At 37.2% G+C, this 22,418-nt stretch overlaps 1 protein-coding gene across 1 annotated transcript in view; it reads left to right on the top strand.

The window, feature by feature from the left end:
• The window catches only part of LOC117394124 (cadherin-2-like), a 106,117-nt gene that overhangs the window by 40,542 nt on the left and 43,157 nt on the right, over positions 1 to 22,418 (top strand). The window contains 3 exon segments of the mRNA XM_055221333.1: positions 5,414 to 5,556; positions 7,773 to 8,006; positions 15,512 to 15,745. Of these exon segments, the coding sequence (XP_055077308.1) occupies positions 5,414 to 5,556; positions 7,773 to 8,006; positions 15,512 to 15,745 (611 nt within the window).

Genomic DNA, 22,418 nt, shown 5'->3' with positions numbered 1-22,418 from the left:
AGCTTTATGTAAGCAGAGAAAGAAGAGTGGAAGTTACAGCAGCGTTGCCATGGAGTGTTTTGTTCTGTGCCTGGCTGGCTGCCTCGTTTCTATTGGGCACACGGACATTCGTCCCAGCACGCTGCGTTCACAACACTTCATTAAAAAAAAAAAATACGTTTTTTAAGTTGCTGTCGAATGGGACATTATACGTGTGTGTATATATATATATATATATATATATATATATATATATATATATATATATATATATATATATATATATATATGTATACATACATATACACATATACATATATATATATATATATATATATATATATATATGTATACATACATATACACATATACATATATATATATATATATATATATATATATATATATATTTATACACACGTCAGTGGCACTTAGAGAGTTAATATGAGGTCTCTCTCTCTCTCTCTCTCTCTGACAAGATAATAGTGATGCATATGCAGCGGGATAAAAGAAAAGTAAGGAACTCAATGCAGCCTAATGTAGACTGCAGTCACATAGCGACACCTGTCCATCAGCAATAACAGTCCCCAGTAATCAGGACCAGTTATAGGGTCGCATCGTTATTTGTGGGTCATTGGTCATGTCCCAGTTCGCCAAATGCACTGTTCAAAGTACCCTTTGATGTACCGTTCAAAGTGCCATTCGAAGTACGCAGCAGTACTCCTCCGCCTCCCTGTCGAAATGGGACATGGTGGTAGTCTGCAGTCACATAACGACACCTGTCCATCGGCAATAACAGTCCCCAGTAACCCAGACCAATCATAGGGTTGCACCGTTATTTGTGGGTCATTGTTTCGCGCTATGTGCAGTGTATTTGCATTGTCTCACACAATGAACCTTACATATACAGTCCTCGACAAATAGATAAGAACATTGCTAAATCAAGAGAGAGCACACTTCTCGACATCATTTGTTGATAATAACAAACAAGCTTGATTTAAACATCAATGTGACAGTGACACCAAGTGGAATATATATATATATATATATATATATATATATATATATATATATATATATATATATATATATATATATATATATATATATATATATATATATATATATATATATATATATATACATCAGCCTTAAACATGTCTTTTTCAAAGCCTGCAGTAAAGAGAAAGGTCAGTGATGAGCACAGACAATTTCAGGAAAAGTGGGAAATGCAATATTTCTTTGTTGAGCACAGGGGCACCCCGACATGTCTTATTTGCACAGAGAAAGTTGTAGTGCACAATGAATACAATTTGTTGCAGCATGTCTAGTTGTGTAATGATGTTTCATACCAGGGAGATGAGAGAGCCAACCGGGTTGCCAATCTTAAAACATGTCTACTGAGACAACAAGATTTTGTCAAGAAAGCAACCAAAGAGAATAATGCAGCAGTCGAAGCTAGCTACCTGGTTAGTGAAATGATTGCTAAAGCAGGAAAGCCACTCGCAGAAGGTGAATTTGTAAAAAAAAAAAGTGCATATTACAGGCTGCAAGTATAGTCTGTCCAGAAAAGAAAGGTCAGTTTAGCAACATCAGCCTTTCTACCAACACCGTGGCAGAGTGTATTTCTGACCTGTCAAGTGACGTTTATGACCAACTGTGTGAGAAAGCCAAATGTTTCAGTGTATACTCAGCTGCTCTTGATAAGACCACAGACATCACCGACTCTACCCAGCTCGCAATGTGACATTGATGGCAATTTTGAAATGGAGTTGCTCACAGTAATTCCAATGCATGACCAGACCACCGCTCAAAAGATATTTCACCGGCTGTGTGATGCCATTGAGAATGCCAGTTTGCCATGGAAGAGGTTTGTTGGAATAACAACCGATGGAGCGCCATCAGTGACAGGGAAGAAAACTGGACTGGTGGCTCCTGGTCAAAAAAGTGGAAGAGGAGGATGTGGAGGAGGTCATTGCGCTGCACTGCATTGTCCATCAACAGGCTCATAGTTTGACTATGTGATGTCTGCCGTTGTGAAATGCATCAACCAAATCACATCCAGGGGCTTAAAGCACCAAAGGTTCTGTGCTTTTTAAGAGGAAATTGAGTCAGAATATGGAGATGTACCTCGGTGAATCAAAGCACGTTGGCTCAGCAGGGGAACCGTATTGAAGAGATTTTTTGAGTTGAGAGCATGTGCAAGATGCCCCTCCTGAGCTTCAAATGAAGCTCATTGACCTGCAGTACAACTCTGAACTCAAAGCGAAGTTCAGGGTGGTGAGTGGAAAAGCAGACAAGATTGGGCAATTTTTCCCTGGGATTTCCCAAATGTTCAAGCGGACCATGTGCCTTTTTGGGAGCACATACTTGTGCAAAAAGCTCTTCTCCACCTTGAAGTTCAATAAGTCCAAGTACAGGTCCAGACTTACTGATGATCATCTTCAACCCATACTGAGGGTCTCAACTGCTTCCTCCCTCAAGCCAAATGTGGCCCGGCTATGTGAGAGGAAGAGCAAGGTCTCTAACAGCAAGGAGTAGGCAAGAGAAGCCATGTTCAGAAGAACAGTTGATGTTCAATTCATGTTCAGGACAATACATGTTATTTATTACTGATTTATTTATTTTCTTATTAATTCTTAATTTATTTAGTTTTTCATCTTTTTTTGTGTTTAAAAAAAATAAATAAATAAAAATAAACAGATTTGAGAAGAAGTTTTAGAAAAGCTAAATGTAAAACCTGTCAACTGAACAAAAAGTTATAGGAGTGAAGACGTTTTGTTGCTCATCCAATCAACTGATCAGTTCAGGCAAAAGCACGCGACACCAAACATCCTTGGACCCCAGTCCACCATGCAGCTCCATTTCAAAGCCACTATAAACTCCTTTGAAGATAGTGCTTTTTCTATGCAGTTATGATGTAACAATCTCAACCTCTATATTTAAAACAAAACTGGAACCAAACCAGGGCTATAGAATGGTCTAACCAGAATGTAAAGGTGCACCATGTAACTTTTCTGGTCCACCCATTTGCCTGTCTCCACTGATTTTTTTTTTGCTTTGCCTGAAATGTTCCATAGTATGGCATAAAATGTATTTATCTTGCATTAAATCAATTCCTGGTATTTGTATTGCTTTGAACCTTGAAACACCTACATTCTTACTGTGAGAGGGGTCACCTCTCCACAGATCTGTCTTGTTACTTGACCTTTTGGCCTGCTTGTCTCCTTGGATGTACTTTCAAACATTCCAGATAAAGCAAAACATCTCCGTGGTGACAAGCAGTGGTGAATGAAGTACTCCATTTTGTTTAAAATAGAAAAGCAAAAAGTTGCTCAAGTAAAAGTAACATGAAAATATCTACTTAAGTAAAAGTATTTAAGTACCTGTTTAACAATGTACTTTTAGAGTTACAAAGTAAAAGTATTTTACACAGTTGTGTTGTTTATTTCTTAAAATGTAAATGTAGTGATATTGATTAAAATATATATATATATATATATATATATATATATATATATATATATATATATATATATATATATATATATATATATATATATATATATATATATTTTGGTCAACAGTTACAATACAAATCAGTTTTTTAATTTTTTGAATTAATTTTGTGTATTTATTTGTGTTTGCTAAAAACTGAAGCTTGAACTCAAAAACTTTAGTCAGGATGATTTGAAAGATATGAAAAGTACTTACTTTACTTTTCAGTCCTGTGCAATTGTAGTGGAGTAGAAAGTACAGATACCTGCTCTCAAATGTAGTGAAGTAAAAGTAAAAAGTATCCACTTTAAAATGTACTTAAGTAAAGTACATATACTTAAACAAATTAATTAAGTATAATAGTTTACTACTTTTTTTTCGTTATCTTCCACCACTGGTGATAAGCAAGTGGTGGTCCCTCCACCATAAAAGTTACATGGTGCTGCTTTAAGTAATAAATTGGCAAATTGTGATTCCAATCCACATTTCTGCAGTCCTGCCCCTAATGTTAGGCAGAGCGCACACAAGTAATTCTTAAATATATTCTTAAATATATGCTTACATTTTTTGTTTTGCATAACGTCGATGTAACTATTTCAATATTATCCATATATCACTGACCTCTAGTTTGCAGTACAGCTTCAAAAACACCAGTGTAAGAGTGTATGATGATTATTATTCAGAACTGGACCAGGCTCTTACAAGCAGGATTTAGTGCCTGCTGTTTTCTCCTTACGTCCCACTATTTGTTTCTAAAACTGAAGCTGAGGTCTGCGTAGCCATAGCAACAGCTGTTGGTGGACTACACACGCTCAGTCCTTGCTCTGTGAATTCTCTTCTCTCAGGTTTAGGTCTTATAAAACACTTTTTTTTACCTTATGTTTATATAGTAATCAGTAAAAGGTGAAAGGAACTGTATGTAGTCAGCATTCTTAAAAAGTTAAAAAAGGTAATATAATTACAGGTGAACCTGGGATGCCAGTGCCTAACTGCAGATAGAGGACACATACAAGTTTTTTCCAATTCTCAGTACATGGACAGGCAAAAATAACTTCACTTCTTCATGTGTGCTTGTGTAATCCTGTATTGCCCTGCATTTGAGGTGAGTGCTCAAAAAAGTTAATTTTGCACCAACCTTACATCTCCGCCCAATGTAGTTTCAGCAATGCCTCAGTTTCACAAATCAAAACACTGTAAAAATGAACATTTACACAATTTTGGGATGGATGTCAAAGGGCCCGAATGTATTACCAAGATTTTTCTTTTTTTTTTCTTCTTCTTCTTTTATATGTCAATAGCAGCTCACCATGACCAAAATGTAAAATAATGATTGAACAGATAATGAACAGATTGACATTTTTTTTTACATAATTTTCCTTGTCAAATCCTGCACAGGTGTGAATAATCAGAAATAAATCTGATTACTCAGATGTAGCTGTTTACATTACATTTCAATAATCTAATTACTCCAGAAATCATAATGGTCAGATTTTGGTGTCCATGTAAACATTGCCACTGTTGACAATCATGCTTTGTCCAATAACCAATTTCAATGTTTGCATGTTTTTGTAGGCCATATAGAATAATCCCATCAAAACCTCTTCAGTTGAATCAACTCAAAGTAAATTGTGACAATAGAGCAGATGTATCAATCAAACAAATAGGCCTACATAGTCTTTTCCCAATCCATGGCTGATTTCCAAGTAGAGGAAACTGTTCCATACCATACTTCAGCCACAAATGTAGATTTGAGCTAATTTTGGATGTTTTCAGTCAGGGTGGATATGAGCAAGCAGCCCAGTGTTTGGTCCTCTGCCAAAGTCTGATAGAGAGGGCTTTATGTGCTGCTTTCTTTCTACCTCCTCCCTCCTTTCCTCATTTTCTCCCTATCTCTTCTCTTGACCGCATCTCTCCTTTTTTACTTCTGTAAACTCAGGTACTCAAAGATGTTCGATCCTGCTAACTGGCTAGAGATAGACCCAGAGAATGGGCGTATCTCCACCATCGCTGTTCTGGACCGCGAGTCACCCTACATCAAGAACAATCTTTACAATGTCACCTTCATGGCCTCTGACAATGGTGAGGACTGACACATACATACATGCACGCACTGCACACACTGCACGCACTGCACACACTGCACACATCTGTACGTATCTTTTCACTTTTCACAGCTTGCTAATTTAAAAGCTATTACTTACCTCACAGCACCCTTTGAATGAGAGCACGTATTTTAAGGCTATCTTGTCCTAGTTAATGTGGTGATATCAAACCAAATGGCTCACTTTGGAGCGGGCACAGATGAAAGATTTTTAAAAAGCTGCACACTAGGACCAGAGCTGGTGTAGGCTGCTTTAATTGCATTCCTAATTGTGGTAATTAAATGTACCTTGGCCACACTCTTGTCCTGTGTTTGTTGGATAGAGTCTTCATGTTTTGGTCCCATTAGCATGGCATTCCCTCCGTCTGCTGCCTGCTCCCATCACAAAAGATGCTTTTTAAGCAGAGGAAGAGAAGAGCCTGTGTTCAAAGTGGAAAATTGTCAAGGAGGAATGCTATTCAATTCAATTTGTGCACACAGAGGGACTGCTGTTAGGCATGAGTAATTTTGACAAAAGATTTTTATTTTGACATGTATACAAGTATATATATAACAAGTATAACACTATTAGAAAAAAATCATATTTTTATCATTAGCTTCAGTCACTTTGCATGAATGTTTCATAGTATGACAAGGCTGCAAGATTAATCAAAATCAAATCAAAATTTAATAGACACCATTAGCTAATCATAAAGACAGCATTTTTTTAAGTATTATAATTTCCTCCACAAACAAGAAAATATCTTGTCTTATTCTGTATAAAAACTGCTAACTCATAGTTTAGATCTGTACAAACATGTTCTGAAATGTGATTTTTGTATTAGTTAGTCAGTCCATATTTCTGTTTTTTTTTTAAATCCTTCTGAACGCATTTAAAATGTGAAACTTTAACAGAATCATTCAGGAATAAGCAAATTAGCTCTATGGATACAAGAAAAGTTAGTATAACTTTAACCTATACAGGAAGTACAGACTTGCATTTGAACCGCATTGATATTATTTATGACTAGATAATTGGCTTTGTTGAAAAATGAAATACACCCAGACACACACACACACGCACACACATACATTCCTTAAGGGAGGGGCAGTCCGGGCAGAGAAGGGGTCAGTTTTTTATGGGTCACCATATGTCCGGCGCTGACATGGATCCCTCTCTCACTGCACTGCGGCCAATGCACTGTCCCTGATTTATGAACACGTGATTGTACAGAGGTAGTCATTCACTCCACATGAGGGAGAGTGGAGGAATATACTGGGCCATGTGCAACCAGTAATCAAAGAAAACTGGACTGTTAATAAGACCATTGATGGTTTTATAAATGGGGTTTTGATGAACTATTGAGCTTACTCCTTGCAGTACATGTAAGCACTCGCCCACAAACAAAATCCACTGTTGTTGTGTCCTTGAGCAATACCTAGCTTTCACCAACCTTATATGTATGAATGAATTTGTTAATGTGGTGTTCTGATTGTGATCCCAGGCAGCTGATGCTAGTAAATTAACTGCGTAATGTAGAGAAGAATGCATTTAGTTAGAGAGCACGCTGCACACTGAGTGTCTGCATTAAAATGTATCTTGTACTGTTTTCTGTTGCTTGGTCCAATCAGAGTACTGTATTCTGAATACTTGGAATATTTTTACATCGAGTTGCATTTAAATTATAGTGTAAACACACAACAGAATTAAAAACAACTTTATTTGTTCCACTGTTATTCATTCCCTTTGACTTTAGGGAAGTAACTGTATCAGAACTAGAACACAGCAAAGAACTTAAAGCCATATGTGTATGTAACTTTTTTTCCCTCCATAAATAAAAGCTTGTTTGTGTATCTCCACAAAATAGTGCCTTCTCCTCTTGTTTCCATGGAAATGTTGTTCCTTGGAGTATACTATTCCACAGTATTCCACAGTATGCCTTAAAAAAAAAAAAAAAATTCCGTACAGAATGTTAATTCTGTTTAAGGCTTTAACGTTATATTTCCATAGACCTTCCACCTCCAAAACGTTACATGCCACCACTTTAAACAACTTTTCTATCATGTGCGTGCATAATTGTGAATACATGAATATATAAATTGCCATCAGTAAAATCAATATTTCGGCTGACCATGTTTACTTCATATTTGAGAACACAAGGAAACTTGTGTTCATTCTACTTTATATCTCCCTCCTTTCCTGTGTCTTGTGCAGGCATCCCTCCAGCCAGTGGCACCGGTACACTGCAGATGTACCTACTGGACATAAATGATAACGCTCCCCACGTATTTCCTCCGGAGGTGGAGATGTGTGAGCGCCCGGACCCCAGCGGCATCAACATCACAGCCAGCGACCCAGACCTCAATCCCAACGCCGGACCCTTCGCCTTTGAGCTCGCCAACCGCCCCTCCGATGTGCGCCGTAATTGGACTCTCGCCCGACTCAGCGGTTAGTAATGCATCTTATATTACTGGATTTACATCACAACATTCTATAAGCTCATAATATTTGCTGCAAATTTTTGGGCAGATGTGCAAAAATTTTTTTGTGTGTGTGTGTTTGTTTTGAGTTTAAAGGACATGCTAAATCATCAAAAACATACGTGAAGTGGTTTATTTGTATTTTATGCATGTGTTTTGAGTATACACTATGACTTCACAAACCTGAAGCAATGTGCAGTAGTTTCATTAGCAAAATGTATGTTGATTGGGTTGTGTTTGTGCTCTGAAGGAGGAATGAGAGGGAGAGAGTGTACCTAAACAATAGGGTTCCCTAATCCTGTTTACAAGATATTTTTTGCTCTGAGGCTTAACATACTTTAATTAGACGTAAAAATATAAAATGTAAAAATACAATGCAATCACTAACAAAAACTGACTCATGACAGACTCACTCAACTGACTCACTGTATGAATCACCTGCAAAAACAATTGGCCACTGTATTGTGTTGGTTGGTCTCCAAAAGTATAGTTATAATACTATGTGTCCAAAAGTATAGTTATATTACAAACAGTACATTACAATCTCTACAAGGGAATTGAATAAGCTGCTGGACATTGGGCATACAAGTTTCTAGTCAAACAAAAATTACTAATCTTTACTGCCCCCTTTTGGCAGGGTTATAGATTGTACCAGCCCTCAGAATAAAATGTTGGTACCCACATTGAACCAAAAGGGAGCTGTGATAGTACAATACATTCAATATTAGTTTGGAAGACCTGCAGCCTTTAGTATTGATGTTTAATGATTGATTGCATGAATACATTTACCATTCAAATGAGACTGGGGTTTATATATAAACATGATTTACCCGCTAGCATACCAGGTGTCATTCACACAGACACAAGCTTTTTAATCAATAACCATACATTATGACACATGCAATTACAATATAGTACACATGTGTGCACCTTTGTGTAGGCTTTGTGTAGGTTTCTTTCTGTACTGGATTATGAAGGTATAATATACATGCAGACATCAGCCTCTAGATTTAAAACCTTAGATACACTCTTTCACTGAGCCCTTTCATGAGGAATTTAAAACCCATCACTGTACACAGGTTGGCCATTGCTATCTGTCAGAAGAGAACACTGTATGAAATGTATTTGTAAGGGACTAGTTCATTGATTTCTGGAATATCTCACTTGCTTGTTGATCATTCATACAGGCATATTTAATACAACATACAAAAAGTGATTATATTTCAAGAACAAAGAAAACTGGATACTTTGGTGCAACAAATGCAATTTAATAATCTGGTGATAAACATTCATAATTACACCTGCACCTGTTTTTAATGTTTTGACTTATGTACTTATTTGTTTAGTTTTTTTTTTTGTTTTTGTTTGTGTATGTGTTTCTGTATTTTAATAGAGCACCGATGAAAAAGAGAGTCTAAGTATTTCTAATAGGTAAATATGCACTATAAGATGTAATACCGTGAGTGGGCTTCCCTGTAACTTAGTTGCGCCACCTGCTTAAATCCATGGAGATAGATTTTATACTTTATACTGTGGAACATTTCATGCAATGCAATAGCATATCAATGGAGACAAACAGGTGGCAAACTCTCCACAAGAAAAGTGCAGCTTCAATTCTATTTATTGTAAATGACAATCCTATATAATTCACTGACTTTTTTTTTATCTGTAATCACATCATAATGTTTTTCCACACAAAAAACATACCTGAGTTGGGTTTTAATTTTAGTCAGGCATGTTAAGTTTGTCTGCCTCATGCCCACCTTGTGATGTCATCTGATGGTAATCTGGTGCTTTTTCCTATTTGATTCTGATCTTTTCAGTGCTCCGTGTAGCTTCATATGCTAACCAGCGTCAGTGCTAGCAGCTCCAGTTTATAACCATATTTATACTGCTTGACTCATCAGTGCACTTGCAGCTGGAGTCCTTGCACCCCCTTATGGTATATTTATACTTATACAAATGATCTGCAATGCACATAACTTTTTTGTTAATAATAATAAAATACTATTAATAAAGTGTGCTGAAGTATCCGCATTAGAAGCCCTTCATTGAAAAGGTTTTTGTCAGAGTAGTGGTTTTTTTTTTGTTTGTTTTTAAATGAGATTGTTATCACGCGTCTCAAGTTTGATTTACGTCTTCTTTCGCAAAGAAAATTACTGCTTTTATTCACTGGCTCTTGTTTTGGGACAATTTCCTGAGCTAAATCAGTGACACTTAAGACAACATAAATGAAGAGGCTGTCTGCTGGACTCTGAATAAGTCAATGGCGACGCATCCAATTTTGAACAATTTGCTTAAGATGTAATTTTCAGAAACTCACACTATTTCCCCTACAAGAATAGTTATCAAGTTGAAGCAAAGAAGCGGAAGCTTAGCTACATCTGGGCTAACCGGTGCTAGCACTATTCCTAGCACAAACTGCGCAGAGACAAGTGTTGGAAAAGCATTTAACAAGAAGATAAGAACATGCCAAAGGCAGACGATATGGAGGAGATCAAGCGATCATTGAACTTTATGTCTGGAGAGTTGGCAAAGTTAACATCTCAACAGGAGCGGCTGCTCAAACTTGTGGATGAAGTAGCTACCCTAAAAACTATGATGAGTGAAAAGGACAAAAGGATTACTTTCTTGGAACAGCGAGTCGACGAACTGGAGCAGTAAACACGGAGGGAGGACTTGATCATCTCGGGGCTGGAGACTCAACACCGGATCTACGCACGGGTGGCAGCTAACGCCGACACCTCAGAGGACGTGCCGAGAGGAGAGCTGCTGTCGCTGGAGCAAGAGGTGGTGGATTTTTTGAACAGTAAGTGTACCAACATCTGTAAAGAAGCTATTTCGATTTGTCACATGCTACCCAGAAAGTCAGAAAAAGAAAGACCTGCTATTGTAATACGGTTTATTAGCAGGAACATGAATGAACGATGTCTTAATACAGGCTAGGAAACTAAAGGGCACAAATGTGTTTATAAACAAACATCTTACCAAGAAAAATGGAGGCATCACGAGGGAAGCAAGACTGTTGAGAAAGCAGAGGAAAATAACTGGGACAAGGACACGCAATGGCAACGTGTGGATAAGAGACAAGGATGGAGCATCAAGGATGATCAGGGACTTGAAAGAACTTGAGAAGTATAAAAATGGACATTGAAAGAGGAAGATAACGGCCGAGAAGGACTGTCAACATGAACCGAAGGAGAAGTAAGGTTGGATACACACAGTTACGGACTTAAAACACACTAAATAGTTATATGGACATTAATGTGGACACAAATGAGGAAGATAAAATCTATGATATTGAATCTGATGTCGCACATAAGTTATTAACACCTGGAGAATGTAATTATTTTACAGTTCAACAGTTTAACGCTAGAACAGACAAGGTTTCAGATAAAGCATTTTCCATCATTCACCTCAATAGTCAAAGTTTGAAATATAAATTGGATAAAATTAAAGAGCTGTTCAGTTTTAAACACACCTTTAAAGTAATTCCAATTACTGAAAGTTGGTTAAAGGACATACATATTGATAAAGTACAGATTGATGGTTATAACATGTTTTATATAAACAGGGTTAATAAAAAAGGAGGCAGTGTTGCCCTCTATGTGGATGTAAATCTAAAGTGCAAACTGGTTCAACAAAAAATTATAACTGGGAGTGACTTGATGGAAATGCTTACCATAGAAATCATTAATGACAATGGGAAGAACATATTAATTAGTTGTGTATATAGACCGCCTGGGGCTGGTGTTGACTTATTTACAGATCAGATCCTTGAAATGTTTGAGAATGTTAACAAATCAGTTATTTTGTGTGGTGACTTTAACATAAACCTGGGAAATCAAGCAGCAACAAATGTGTTTCGGAATTATATGGAAACAGTTGGTCTATGCCCGATGATAACTAAACCAAATCGTATTACTAGTCATAGTGCGACTATCATTGACAATATATACACAAATATACATGGTGACATTATCAGTGGTATCTTTATGGCAGATGTGAGTGATCACTTTCCTGTATTTATTATCTATGAAAAATTGTATTTTGATGTGCTTGCACAAGATGTAACGGCAATGCTAATAAGAGATAAATCTAGTAAGGCTCTGGAGGCCTTCAGAGAAGACCTTGAAAAACAAAATTGGAATCATGTATATACAAATAATCTAAATAGAGCTTATAACGCTTTCATGACAACGTTTCTCAATTTATATGACAAAAACTGCAAAATTACAAAAATTATTGTACACGATAAGAAAAATATTCTTAACCCATGGGTGACAAACGGACTGAAAAATGCATGCAGGAAGAAAAATTGTGTTTACAGAAGGTTTCTCAAATTGAGAACAAAAGATTCAGAAGTTAGGTATAAAAAATATAAAAATAAGCTTGTATCAATTATGAGAAGACAAAAAAAAGATTACTACACCAAATTATTGGATGAGAACAAAAACAATATAAAAAATACATGGGGTATAATAAACATGGTCTTGCAAAAACGTAAGGTAACTTCAAATATTCCAAACTATTTTACAAAAAATAATGTAGATGTTTTTGGGAAAGAAGAAATTGTTAATGAATTTAATAATTTATTTTCTAACATTGTCCCAAATTTATCAAAAAATATCCCAAAAGAAAGCAACAATGATGGAACGATAGCTGATAATGTAAACAGTATGTTTCTGGAGAGCGTGCAAGCAAATGAAGTCTTGACAATTGTTCAAAATTGTCCAAATAAAAAATCTAATGATTATACTGATATTAATATGTTATTGATCAAGAAAGTGATAAAGGTTGTTATTGAGGCTTTCACATATATATGTAATCTTTCATTCAGCACAGGAATATTTCCAGATCACATGAAAGTGGCCAGAGTTTTTCCACTTTTTAAAAAAGGAAATAAAAATGATTTCTCAAATTATAGACCTGTATCACTGCTTTCGCAATTCTCGAAAATTTTAGAGAAACTATTTGTTAGCAGATTAAATAAATTTATTGAAAAATACAAAATTTTAAGTAAGAGCCAATATGGATTTCGTTCCAATCATTCAACCGCCACAGCATTAATGGACCTGGCTGAAGAAATCACCAATGCCATGGATAAGAAACAATATTTAGTTAGTATCTTTGTCGATCTTCAAAAAGCATTTGATACTCTAGATCATGAAATATTGTTACAGAAATTATACAAGTATGGTATACGAGGTGTACCACACAAATGGGTCGCAAGTTACTTAATAAACCGTTATCAATTTGTGGAAATCAACAACATAAAATCAGAATATCGTCAAGTAATGTGTGGGGTACCCCAAGGTTCGGTCTTGGGGCCAGTACTTTTTCTCCTTTATGTGAATGATATTATGTCTGTATCAAAATTACTAAATTGCATCTTGTTTGCTGATGATACCACATTATTTTACTCCGGAAAAAACATAAAGGAGGTTATAAAAAAATGTAGAAGATGAGTTTCAAAAAGTATTAAAATGGTTCAATGCTAACAAACTATCTATAAACATTAGTAAAACTAAATTTATGGTCTTTAGTTGTAAAAGGAAAGATTTAGAGGTAAAATTATTCACACAAGGATTAGAGATAGAAAGAACAAGTACATTTCATTTTTTAGGAGTTATTATTGATGAGCAGCTGACGTGGAAATCCCACATAGAGCAAGTAAGATCAAAAGTATCACAAACCATAGCTGTATTACACAAGGTGAAAGTCTCTCAACAAAGATGCATTGTTCTTATTGTATAACACATTGATTGTTCCATATATGACATATTGCATTGAAGTGTGGGGAAGTGCTTGCAAAACCTACATTGAAACAGTTTTTCTTTTACAGAAGCATGCTATTAGAAGAAGTGTTTATAGGGCACATACAAATCCAATTTTTATTCAATTAGAAATGTTGAAATTTAACGATTTGGTGGAATATAGCATTCTCAAAACCATGTATAAAGCTCATCAAAAAGTATTACCAGAGAAGTTGCAAAATAGATTTCTAAAGAGAGAAAGTAGATATCAATTAAGAGGAACTGATTTATTTTCTAAGCCAGAGTTTAGAACAAAACCAAAGGAAAGATGTATTTCAATCAAGGGAGTCAGTCTTTGGAACAGTCTTGAAAGTGATATTAAAGAAAGTAAGAAAGTATATAACTGCTATGTGACAGGATGATTTTGTGTTGTTGTTTTTTTTTTTTGTTTGTTTGTTTTTGTTTTTTTTAAAGTAGCTGTGCATCTAAGTTTGTACTACTACTACTACTACTCCTACTACTACTACTACTACTTATGGTAGATTTGGTGTTTTGGTTCTCAAGACGATTATCCAATCAGATAGCAGAATGAGCTTCACATGTGTCTCATTGCTGAAGTTTCAATGCTGAAATCCACTTGATTTAAACCTAAAATGACTGAACTGAATTGTCACTACCTAAACCCCAGCACCTGCAGCCAATCATGACGCATGGCCTGTGCATGTGCTGAGAATGAGAAAAAAACTTGTACGTGTCCTCGGCAGGTTAAGGCATGGGCCGCCTAAGGTCAGTTGTGATTTTAATAATAAAGAGCACAACCAACATACAGTTCCTTTAAAAACAGACATTTTTGTGTGAGACAGACTGCATGTTAATGTTCCAACCTTGATTAAGTGAAGGCACAGTCTAACTTCTCATAAATACAAAATGCATTTAAATGATTCATAGGAAACAAGGGGAGCAGCCAGATTTGACCTTCAGTTTTGATCAGCTAAAAACCTATCACCAGTCCATGTCCTGCTGCTTTGTGTTATTGCCCTTATGCAGTCCTGGAAGAACTATTTTCTAATCATCATTAAAGGTTCTGTATCTGATTTTTACTGTCTTTTTGAAAAACAAAATTCAAGTTATTCCTCCCTTACCTTATGCATTCCGAGCATCCTAATTATTCATTTATAAGCATTTTGCACAACTTTCAAAGACTAGAGCGGAGTTTTGTCATCCCAGTAATGCTATCAAAAACTAGCATGCTAACAACACATTTCTTGATTCTCTGACAGTAAAAAGCTTTATAATTAGATGCAGATACGATGCAGCAGACATATTTTGACCCTAAGACTAGATCAAACAGCAGAGGCCAAAATTACAGTCTCAGCTTCACAAAGAGCCCAGCCATTTGCTTGTACTCAAAAATGTTTCAAATAGGGCTGTCGAAAATCAAATACTAATGCATACTAAAACTAGTATTGAAACTAGATACTCATTTGAGCGGGTGTCAAAAAGTCACATTCACAAGAAGGATCTTGAGCTGCATCAAAGCAAGTACAAAACCACATGGACTTGTCTGTATTGAATATCGAGTCTAATCCTTTGTATTGAAATTGAGTTACAAATTTTAATCTCATGACATTATTTTTGAAACTGCTTCTAGGGGTTCATTCTAGACAGGCTTTTTAGGAAAAATAGGTCCTATTTTATTATTGTCATCCTTCTCCAGGTGAGCACGCCCAGTTGCGCCTGCGGATCGGCTCCCTTTCCAGTGGGATCTATGAGGTCCCCATCATCATCACTGACTCGGGGAACCTACCCATGTCCAACACATCCTACCTGCGGGTGAAGGTGTGTCAGTGTGATCACCATGGCGACTGTGTAGACATGGAGAGGATCATCGCCGCAGGGCTTGGGACCGGCGCCATCATCGCCATCCTCATCTGCATCATCATTCTTCTAGGTGAGTCCTGGTTTGGTTAGAATTCACTTGGAAATCTGGGAATAGCAGAGTGAGCTAATGATTGATGCCGTGGAGCTCAAATGTTCCGGTCAATGCAAAGCCTATCATTGTGCCGGAAGTAAATGCACTTGAATTGTACTAACTTAAAAATTTTAAAAAGAGGTCTAGTTTGTTTTAATCGGTTTGCAGTGGTCCAAAGTTATTCCTCACTTATCTTAAAGCATTCCAAGCATCCTTATTATTTATTTAAAAGCACTTAAGCATTGCTGAATATCCATTGACCCGATAAGATGTATGAAAAAAAAATCTTTTAAAGTCAAGTACATGATATTCAATAAAAAAATCAATTAAATCTACAATATATTACTTTCTGAAGGTGGCACATCCCCTGCATGATTCCATAGAAGTTGAAAAATACCATATTTTGGAAGATTCTAGATAGATGAGTTTTATACCATTTTGTTAAAGATTATGGTCAGAGTCAGGTTTGAGATGCAAGGCTGCTCAAAGTAAAATCGCATGTTTTTCTCTGATTATTAGTGCAGTAAACAGTACCTTATTGAGAGAAAAAAAACAAAAAAACATATTGATTGCTTTGAAACATTTTAAATTTTGGTAAAAAGAAAAACTGCATATTGTGGCTTTGACCAAAAATAACAACATTGGTTTGTAGCTTTACCAATGACTAGCACTACCATTTTTTTTCAAGAGATGATGGACCCTCATGGAAAGGATTATAAAGTTACACGGCCTATTTTCATATGAAAATGACTGCCATGTATACACTCGTGTAGGAGATATTTTGTGTCAGGAACAAAAGTGCACACAGATTGTATCACATTGTGGGATTTACTTTGTAAATAAACTAGCCACTCTCATTTGCCTGTGCAGCCTGCAGTGTCCGTCATGGTGTCCCTGTTTTGTTTGGTGAAGCAGAGGTTTACTGTGGCTCTGCTCCCAGCCTTTAATCCTCTGTGTCAAAGTCAATGGGGCACTTTTTGTGAGTTATGGCCTTGTTAACCTGCAACACTCCAGCAGCCTCAGCCTCTGCTACTGCACTATCAACACAATGTAGCACGGATCACAGGGCACAGCTAACGGCTAATGGCCAGCTAATGGTGGACAAGGGTGAAGCAAACGTGCAGCGCTTTGGAAGAAATAGTCACTTTTGGAGAACAGAGTCGTACTGGTCTTTTCAATAAATCCATAAATGTTTTATTTGTGCAATAAAAACAATATTTATTACTTTATTTGTTTACTAAAACTGTAATGCAATCCTTTTTCGCAATTAAATGTATTACAAATTGGACAGGGCTAGGCTAAAAATTAACATTATAACTGTTTTACCTGGCCAGCCAGAATCACATGCTTTGACAAAACTTGAAAACTACAAAGATGAGTGAGTCTGGAACCTTATTTCAGAGTGTGATTGACAGACGGATCAATCAGAGAGACACATGGTCCGTTTCGGTGAAAACAAACATAGCTGTTTATTTTTATTCATCTCAGGTAGAAGATAGTATTTTATTTATTTATTTTTCTGAGGGTTACAAGAATTTTTGAGAGGAGATCTGCATTTGAGAGACGTGATAAAAATTAGCAGCTGTGGTCCAAAATTAGCACAGAGGTTTTTCACAGTTATGGTCCAGTTTCAAACCCTTCTGGATTCAAAGAGAATATAGAAGGAAGTGGCTGGCCAGGCAACTAACTCTTGACTATACTAGAGCTATAACAAATAAAAAATATGTATATTAGTGTTTGGATATATAATATAATATAATATAATATAATATAATAAATATAATATAATATAATATAATATAATATAATATAATATAATATAATATAATATAATATAATATAATATAATATAATATAATATAATATAATATAATATAATATAATATAATATAATATAATATAATACAATACAATACAATACAATACAATACAATACAATACAATACAATACAATACAATACAATACAATACAATACAATACATTAGTAATTAAAATATTAGTTTTTTTGTGCCATCTGACATATAAAAAGAATGATAACCAAGTTATCCTACTGGATAATTTGTCTAAGTTTTGTGAATTTAATTATTTGATGTCAAGTTTAATAAGTAAATTACAACCAGATTCTTAATGACACAATACTTGATTTTTACACTGAACAATTTTCCCTTAAACTTCTGTACCCTCTACCAGTTATTGAAATTGAATGCCACTCGGCAGCCTATTGTCCCCAACTATTAATAACTCTATTATGCATCTTAGACTTGACCGTACTACCACACCATGTTAATATTACATCACCCCCTCTTCTCCTTCCTGCTCAAATTTTCTCTTCATACATATCATTAAAATATTTAAAAACCCATTGCTTTAATTTCACTGCCTGTGCGATCCCACCAACCTTTTACACAAGTTGTCATTTTTCAACTCAAACACGGCATAAACAGGACCGACTTTTCAAAGGGCCACATGGAAACTGAACCAAGCGCGGGAAGCGTCTGAGGTGATTCAATGGTTACATCATCTGAACATCGCAGGCCAATCAGAGAGGAGAGGGTTTCGCAGTGGGCCCTACCTGATGGGTCCTTTCGGGAGAACTAGGAGTGCTTTACTTCCTTACTTCCTGCTTCTGAAGAGTGCAGACGCAAACCTTGCTTGCTCCTGCTGCTTCCTCCTTACTTTGCTTTTTAAATAATTTTACCTCTTCCATTGCTGGGAGATTTGTTTAGTTATGATTTTCTCTTAAGTAGACCAAGATTTTTAAACCATTTTCACTTTTTTTAACAAATTTTTTGACGAGCCAACATGTCCGCGGGAAGAAACAAAAGGAATTCTTTCTGCGAACGCTGTCGGAACTATCAACAACAAATTATTGAGCTACAAGCACGGATATTTGTTTTAGAATCTGAAAAAGGACTTCACCGAACGCTTCCTGTGACCTCCAGTGGTAAGCAACCCACAGTTACTTTCAGAGAAGAGAGTGAAAAATCTGCTACTTTCAACTTAAACCTGAGTGATACGGTGTCTTTTCCAAAACTTTGTAAAGACAAGAATTTCAAGCCAACGTGACAAGTGATAAGAGGCAATGCTAATATAGTTACATCACCCAAAATACAACTTACAAACAGATTTTTACCACTGTCACAGACTGATGTTGATGTTAATACACAAACAGAAAATGGATTTTTGTCGCAAAACAAGAGCAATGAAGTTGGCAAAAGAGCGGCGGCAGACAGGCGGTCTGTGCCAAACGTCAAGGTCAGAGATACGCTGCTGCTAGGAGACAGTGCTATCAGAGATGTGACTCACAGAGGAATCCAAACCTGCTCTTACCCCAGTCACACTGTCTCTGAGATTACAAAACTCCTCCCAAAAGTTTTGTCAACACACCAAGGAGCTAAACAGCTGATTGTGCACGTGGGTGCAGTTGACACCAGAATGAATGAAACTGAAATCTTGAAAAAGTATTTCATTGAATTATTTGAGGAGCTTGATAAAGTGGAGGTTAAGACTTTCATCAGTGGACCTCTTCCTACCATAGACAGAAGGAAGATGAACAAATTTACCCGGCTGCTTCAGCTGAACACATGGCTGTTCAACGAATGTGCAGCCAGAGGACTGCACTACATTGAGAACTTTGATCTTTTCTGGAAACGAGAGGACCTGTTCAAGGGAAATGGCCCGCACCTGAGCAGAGGTGGAGTAAGAGTGTTGACGGATAACCTCATCCACGCTCTGAGAAACCGGCCTGGACAGGGTCCTGGGCCAGTGAGAGAAAAGAAGAATGAGAGAAGCATTCCTCGTCTTTCACGCAAACTCCCCCCTGCTCCACCTCCTCGGCCCTCACCTGGTCCCTCACCCAAACTCCCCCCTGCTCATTCACCTTGTCCCTCACCCAAACTCCCCCCTGCTCATTCACCTGGTCCCTCACCCAAACTCCCCCCTGCTCATTCACCTGGTCCCTCACCCAAACTCCCCCCTCCTCGCCCTTCCCTGCCTTCCCCCAGAGCTGTTATCAACAAGAGCTAGGACACACAGGGCCTCTGCTGTCTCAGGACATACAGTCATGATAAAGATAATATCATGCTGAGGCCCTGTGATGGAGCTATATCTACAGTTACACCACGCAGACTGATTAACAGAAGGACAGTTAGACTGTCCAATCAGAGACATTTAGTTCACATTCCCTGTAAGAAGATAACATCCAGTCCTACTGAAACTAATCTGAAACTTGCTGTGCTCAATGTCAGATCTTTATGTAACAAGTCCTTTTTAATTAATGATTTTATTTCTTCTTTTAGTCTTGACTTTATGTTTTTAACTGAAACATGGCTCGACAAAAACACAGGTAATGCAATTCTAGTGGAATCAACTCCACCCAACTTCAAATTTGAATCTGAAACACGAGTAAACAAAAAAGGTGGAGGTGTGTGCACATTTTTTAGAGATAGTTTAGTTACTCACAGATTGTCATTTGGAGTGTTTTCATCTTTTGAGTATGTTTCATTCAAAATGGAGCTAAAACAATCCCCCTCCATACTCTACTTAGTCATATACAAACCTCCCCAGCACTGTCTGAGTTTTATTGATGATTTTACTGAGATGCTTTCAGTCATATACACAGACTTTGATGGTTTAGTCATTACAGGTGATTTTAATGTACATGTGGATAATGTGTTTGACAGGAACGCTAAAGAGCTCAGTTCTGTCCTTGAAACCTTTGGTCTGACTCAGCATGTCAGCGAGCCCACCCACAACAGAGGACACACTCTGGACCTGCTCATTACAAAAGGAGTAAATATTTCAAATGTCAATGTGGTGGATGTTGCTCTGTCTGATCATTTCTGTGTCTTCTTTGACCTGTCTGTTATTCCCAAACCAGCGGCTGGTCCTGCAGTTGTTCGAAGGAGACACATAAATGATAAGACAGGTGCACTGTTCATGGAAATGATACACTTTGAAAATGCCTCATGTTCTGATGTTGATGATTTGTTGAACTCTGTAACTTCGAGTGTTTTGAATGTTCTGGACACCATTGCCCCGATGAAGGTAAAAATGATTAAAGATAAGCAGAAAGCGCCATGGAGGAATGATGACTCGGTCAGGGCACAGAAAAGGGAGTGCCGGAGGGCCGAGCGGGAATGGCGCAAGTCAAAGCTCCAGGTTCATTATGAAATTTACAGAGAAAAGATGCACATATACAACCACAGTTTATGTAGAACAAGGCAAAGGTATTTTTCTGACATTATTGGAAGTTGTAGTAAAAACTCTCGTATCCTGTTTGCAACGGTAAACAGATCAACAAACCCCCCAGCTCCACTGCCGTTAGAACTAATTTCCACATCTAAGTGCAATGAGTTTGCAGTATTCTTTAATGACAAGGTTCAGGGTATTAAAAATGCCATAAATTCCACAACACAAATAACAACCCAGCACCCACCTAGACACTTAGAGCAGACTCACTTTACACCTGTAACTGATAAAACTGTCCAAGAGATTGTCACCAGTCTGAGTTCATCTACATGCTGCCTCGATGTGTTACCCACTAAATTTTTAAAGTCTGTGCTCAACAGTTTGCTGTCACCACTCACTCACATAGTTAATATGTCACTTCAATCTGGAACATTCCCAAGTGCTTTGAAAACTGCGGTTATCAAGCCTCTCCTAAAGAAGAGCAGTCTTGATGCCACAATATTGAACAATTATCGACCGATCTCAAATCTGCCATTTTTAGGCAAAGTCCTTGAAAAAGTTGTTTACCAACAGCTTATTAACTTCCTCGAAATGAACAACTCCTTTGATGTTTTCCAATCAGGTTTTAGACCCCACCACAGCACTGAGACTGCTCTTATCAAGGTGACAAATGACATCCGCCTGAACACTGATGCAGGCAAAGTCTCAGTCTTGATCCTGTTAGATCTGAGTGCTGCTTTTGACACTGTGGATCATGGGATCCTCTTACAGAGACTGGAGGACTGGGTGGGCATCTCTGGTACGGCACTAAACTGGTTCAAGTCCTATTTAGAAAACAGGGACTACTTTGTTGAAATTGGAAAATGTATATCAGATAAAATGTCCCTGACCTGTGGGGTGCCCCAGGGTTCAATCCTGGGACCCCTGCTGTTCAATCTCTACATGCTGCCGTTAGGCCAGTTAATATGCAGCAATAATGTGTCTTACCACAACTATGCAGATGACACTCAGATCTATGTCTCACTAGCAGCAGGTGAATATGGACCAGTGGATTCACTCTGCCACTGCATCCAACAGATCAGTGTGTGGATGCAAAACAACTTTCTTCTGCTAAACTCAGACAAGACTGAAGTCATCATCTTTGGCCCACAGAAACATAGAGAAAGTGTCAGCAGTCACCTCCAGTCTCTCTCTAAAACCTTCAAATCAGGCTAGAAATCTAGGGGTAATAATGGACTCAGACTTGAACTTTAACAGCCACATCAAATCAATAACATCTGCAGCTTTTTACCACCTAAAAAACATTGCAAAAATCAAAGGTATACTGTCAAAGCCAGACTTAGAGAGACTTATCCATGCATTTGTCTCCAGTAGGTTAGACTACTGTAACGGCCTGCTCACTGTCCTCTCCAAACGAGCCTTAACACAGCTGCAGTACATCCAGAACGCTGCTGCTCGGGT

The sequence above is a fragment of the Periophthalmus magnuspinnatus genome, chromosome 4, assembly GCF_009829125.3.
Source record: "Periophthalmus magnuspinnatus isolate fPerMag1 chromosome 4, fPerMag1.2.pri, whole genome shotgun sequence".
NCBI classification, from domain to species: domain Eukaryota; kingdom Metazoa; phylum Chordata; class Actinopteri; order Gobiiformes; family Gobiidae; genus Periophthalmus; species Periophthalmus magnuspinnatus.
This window is presented reverse-complemented; position numbering and strand designations above follow the sequence as displayed.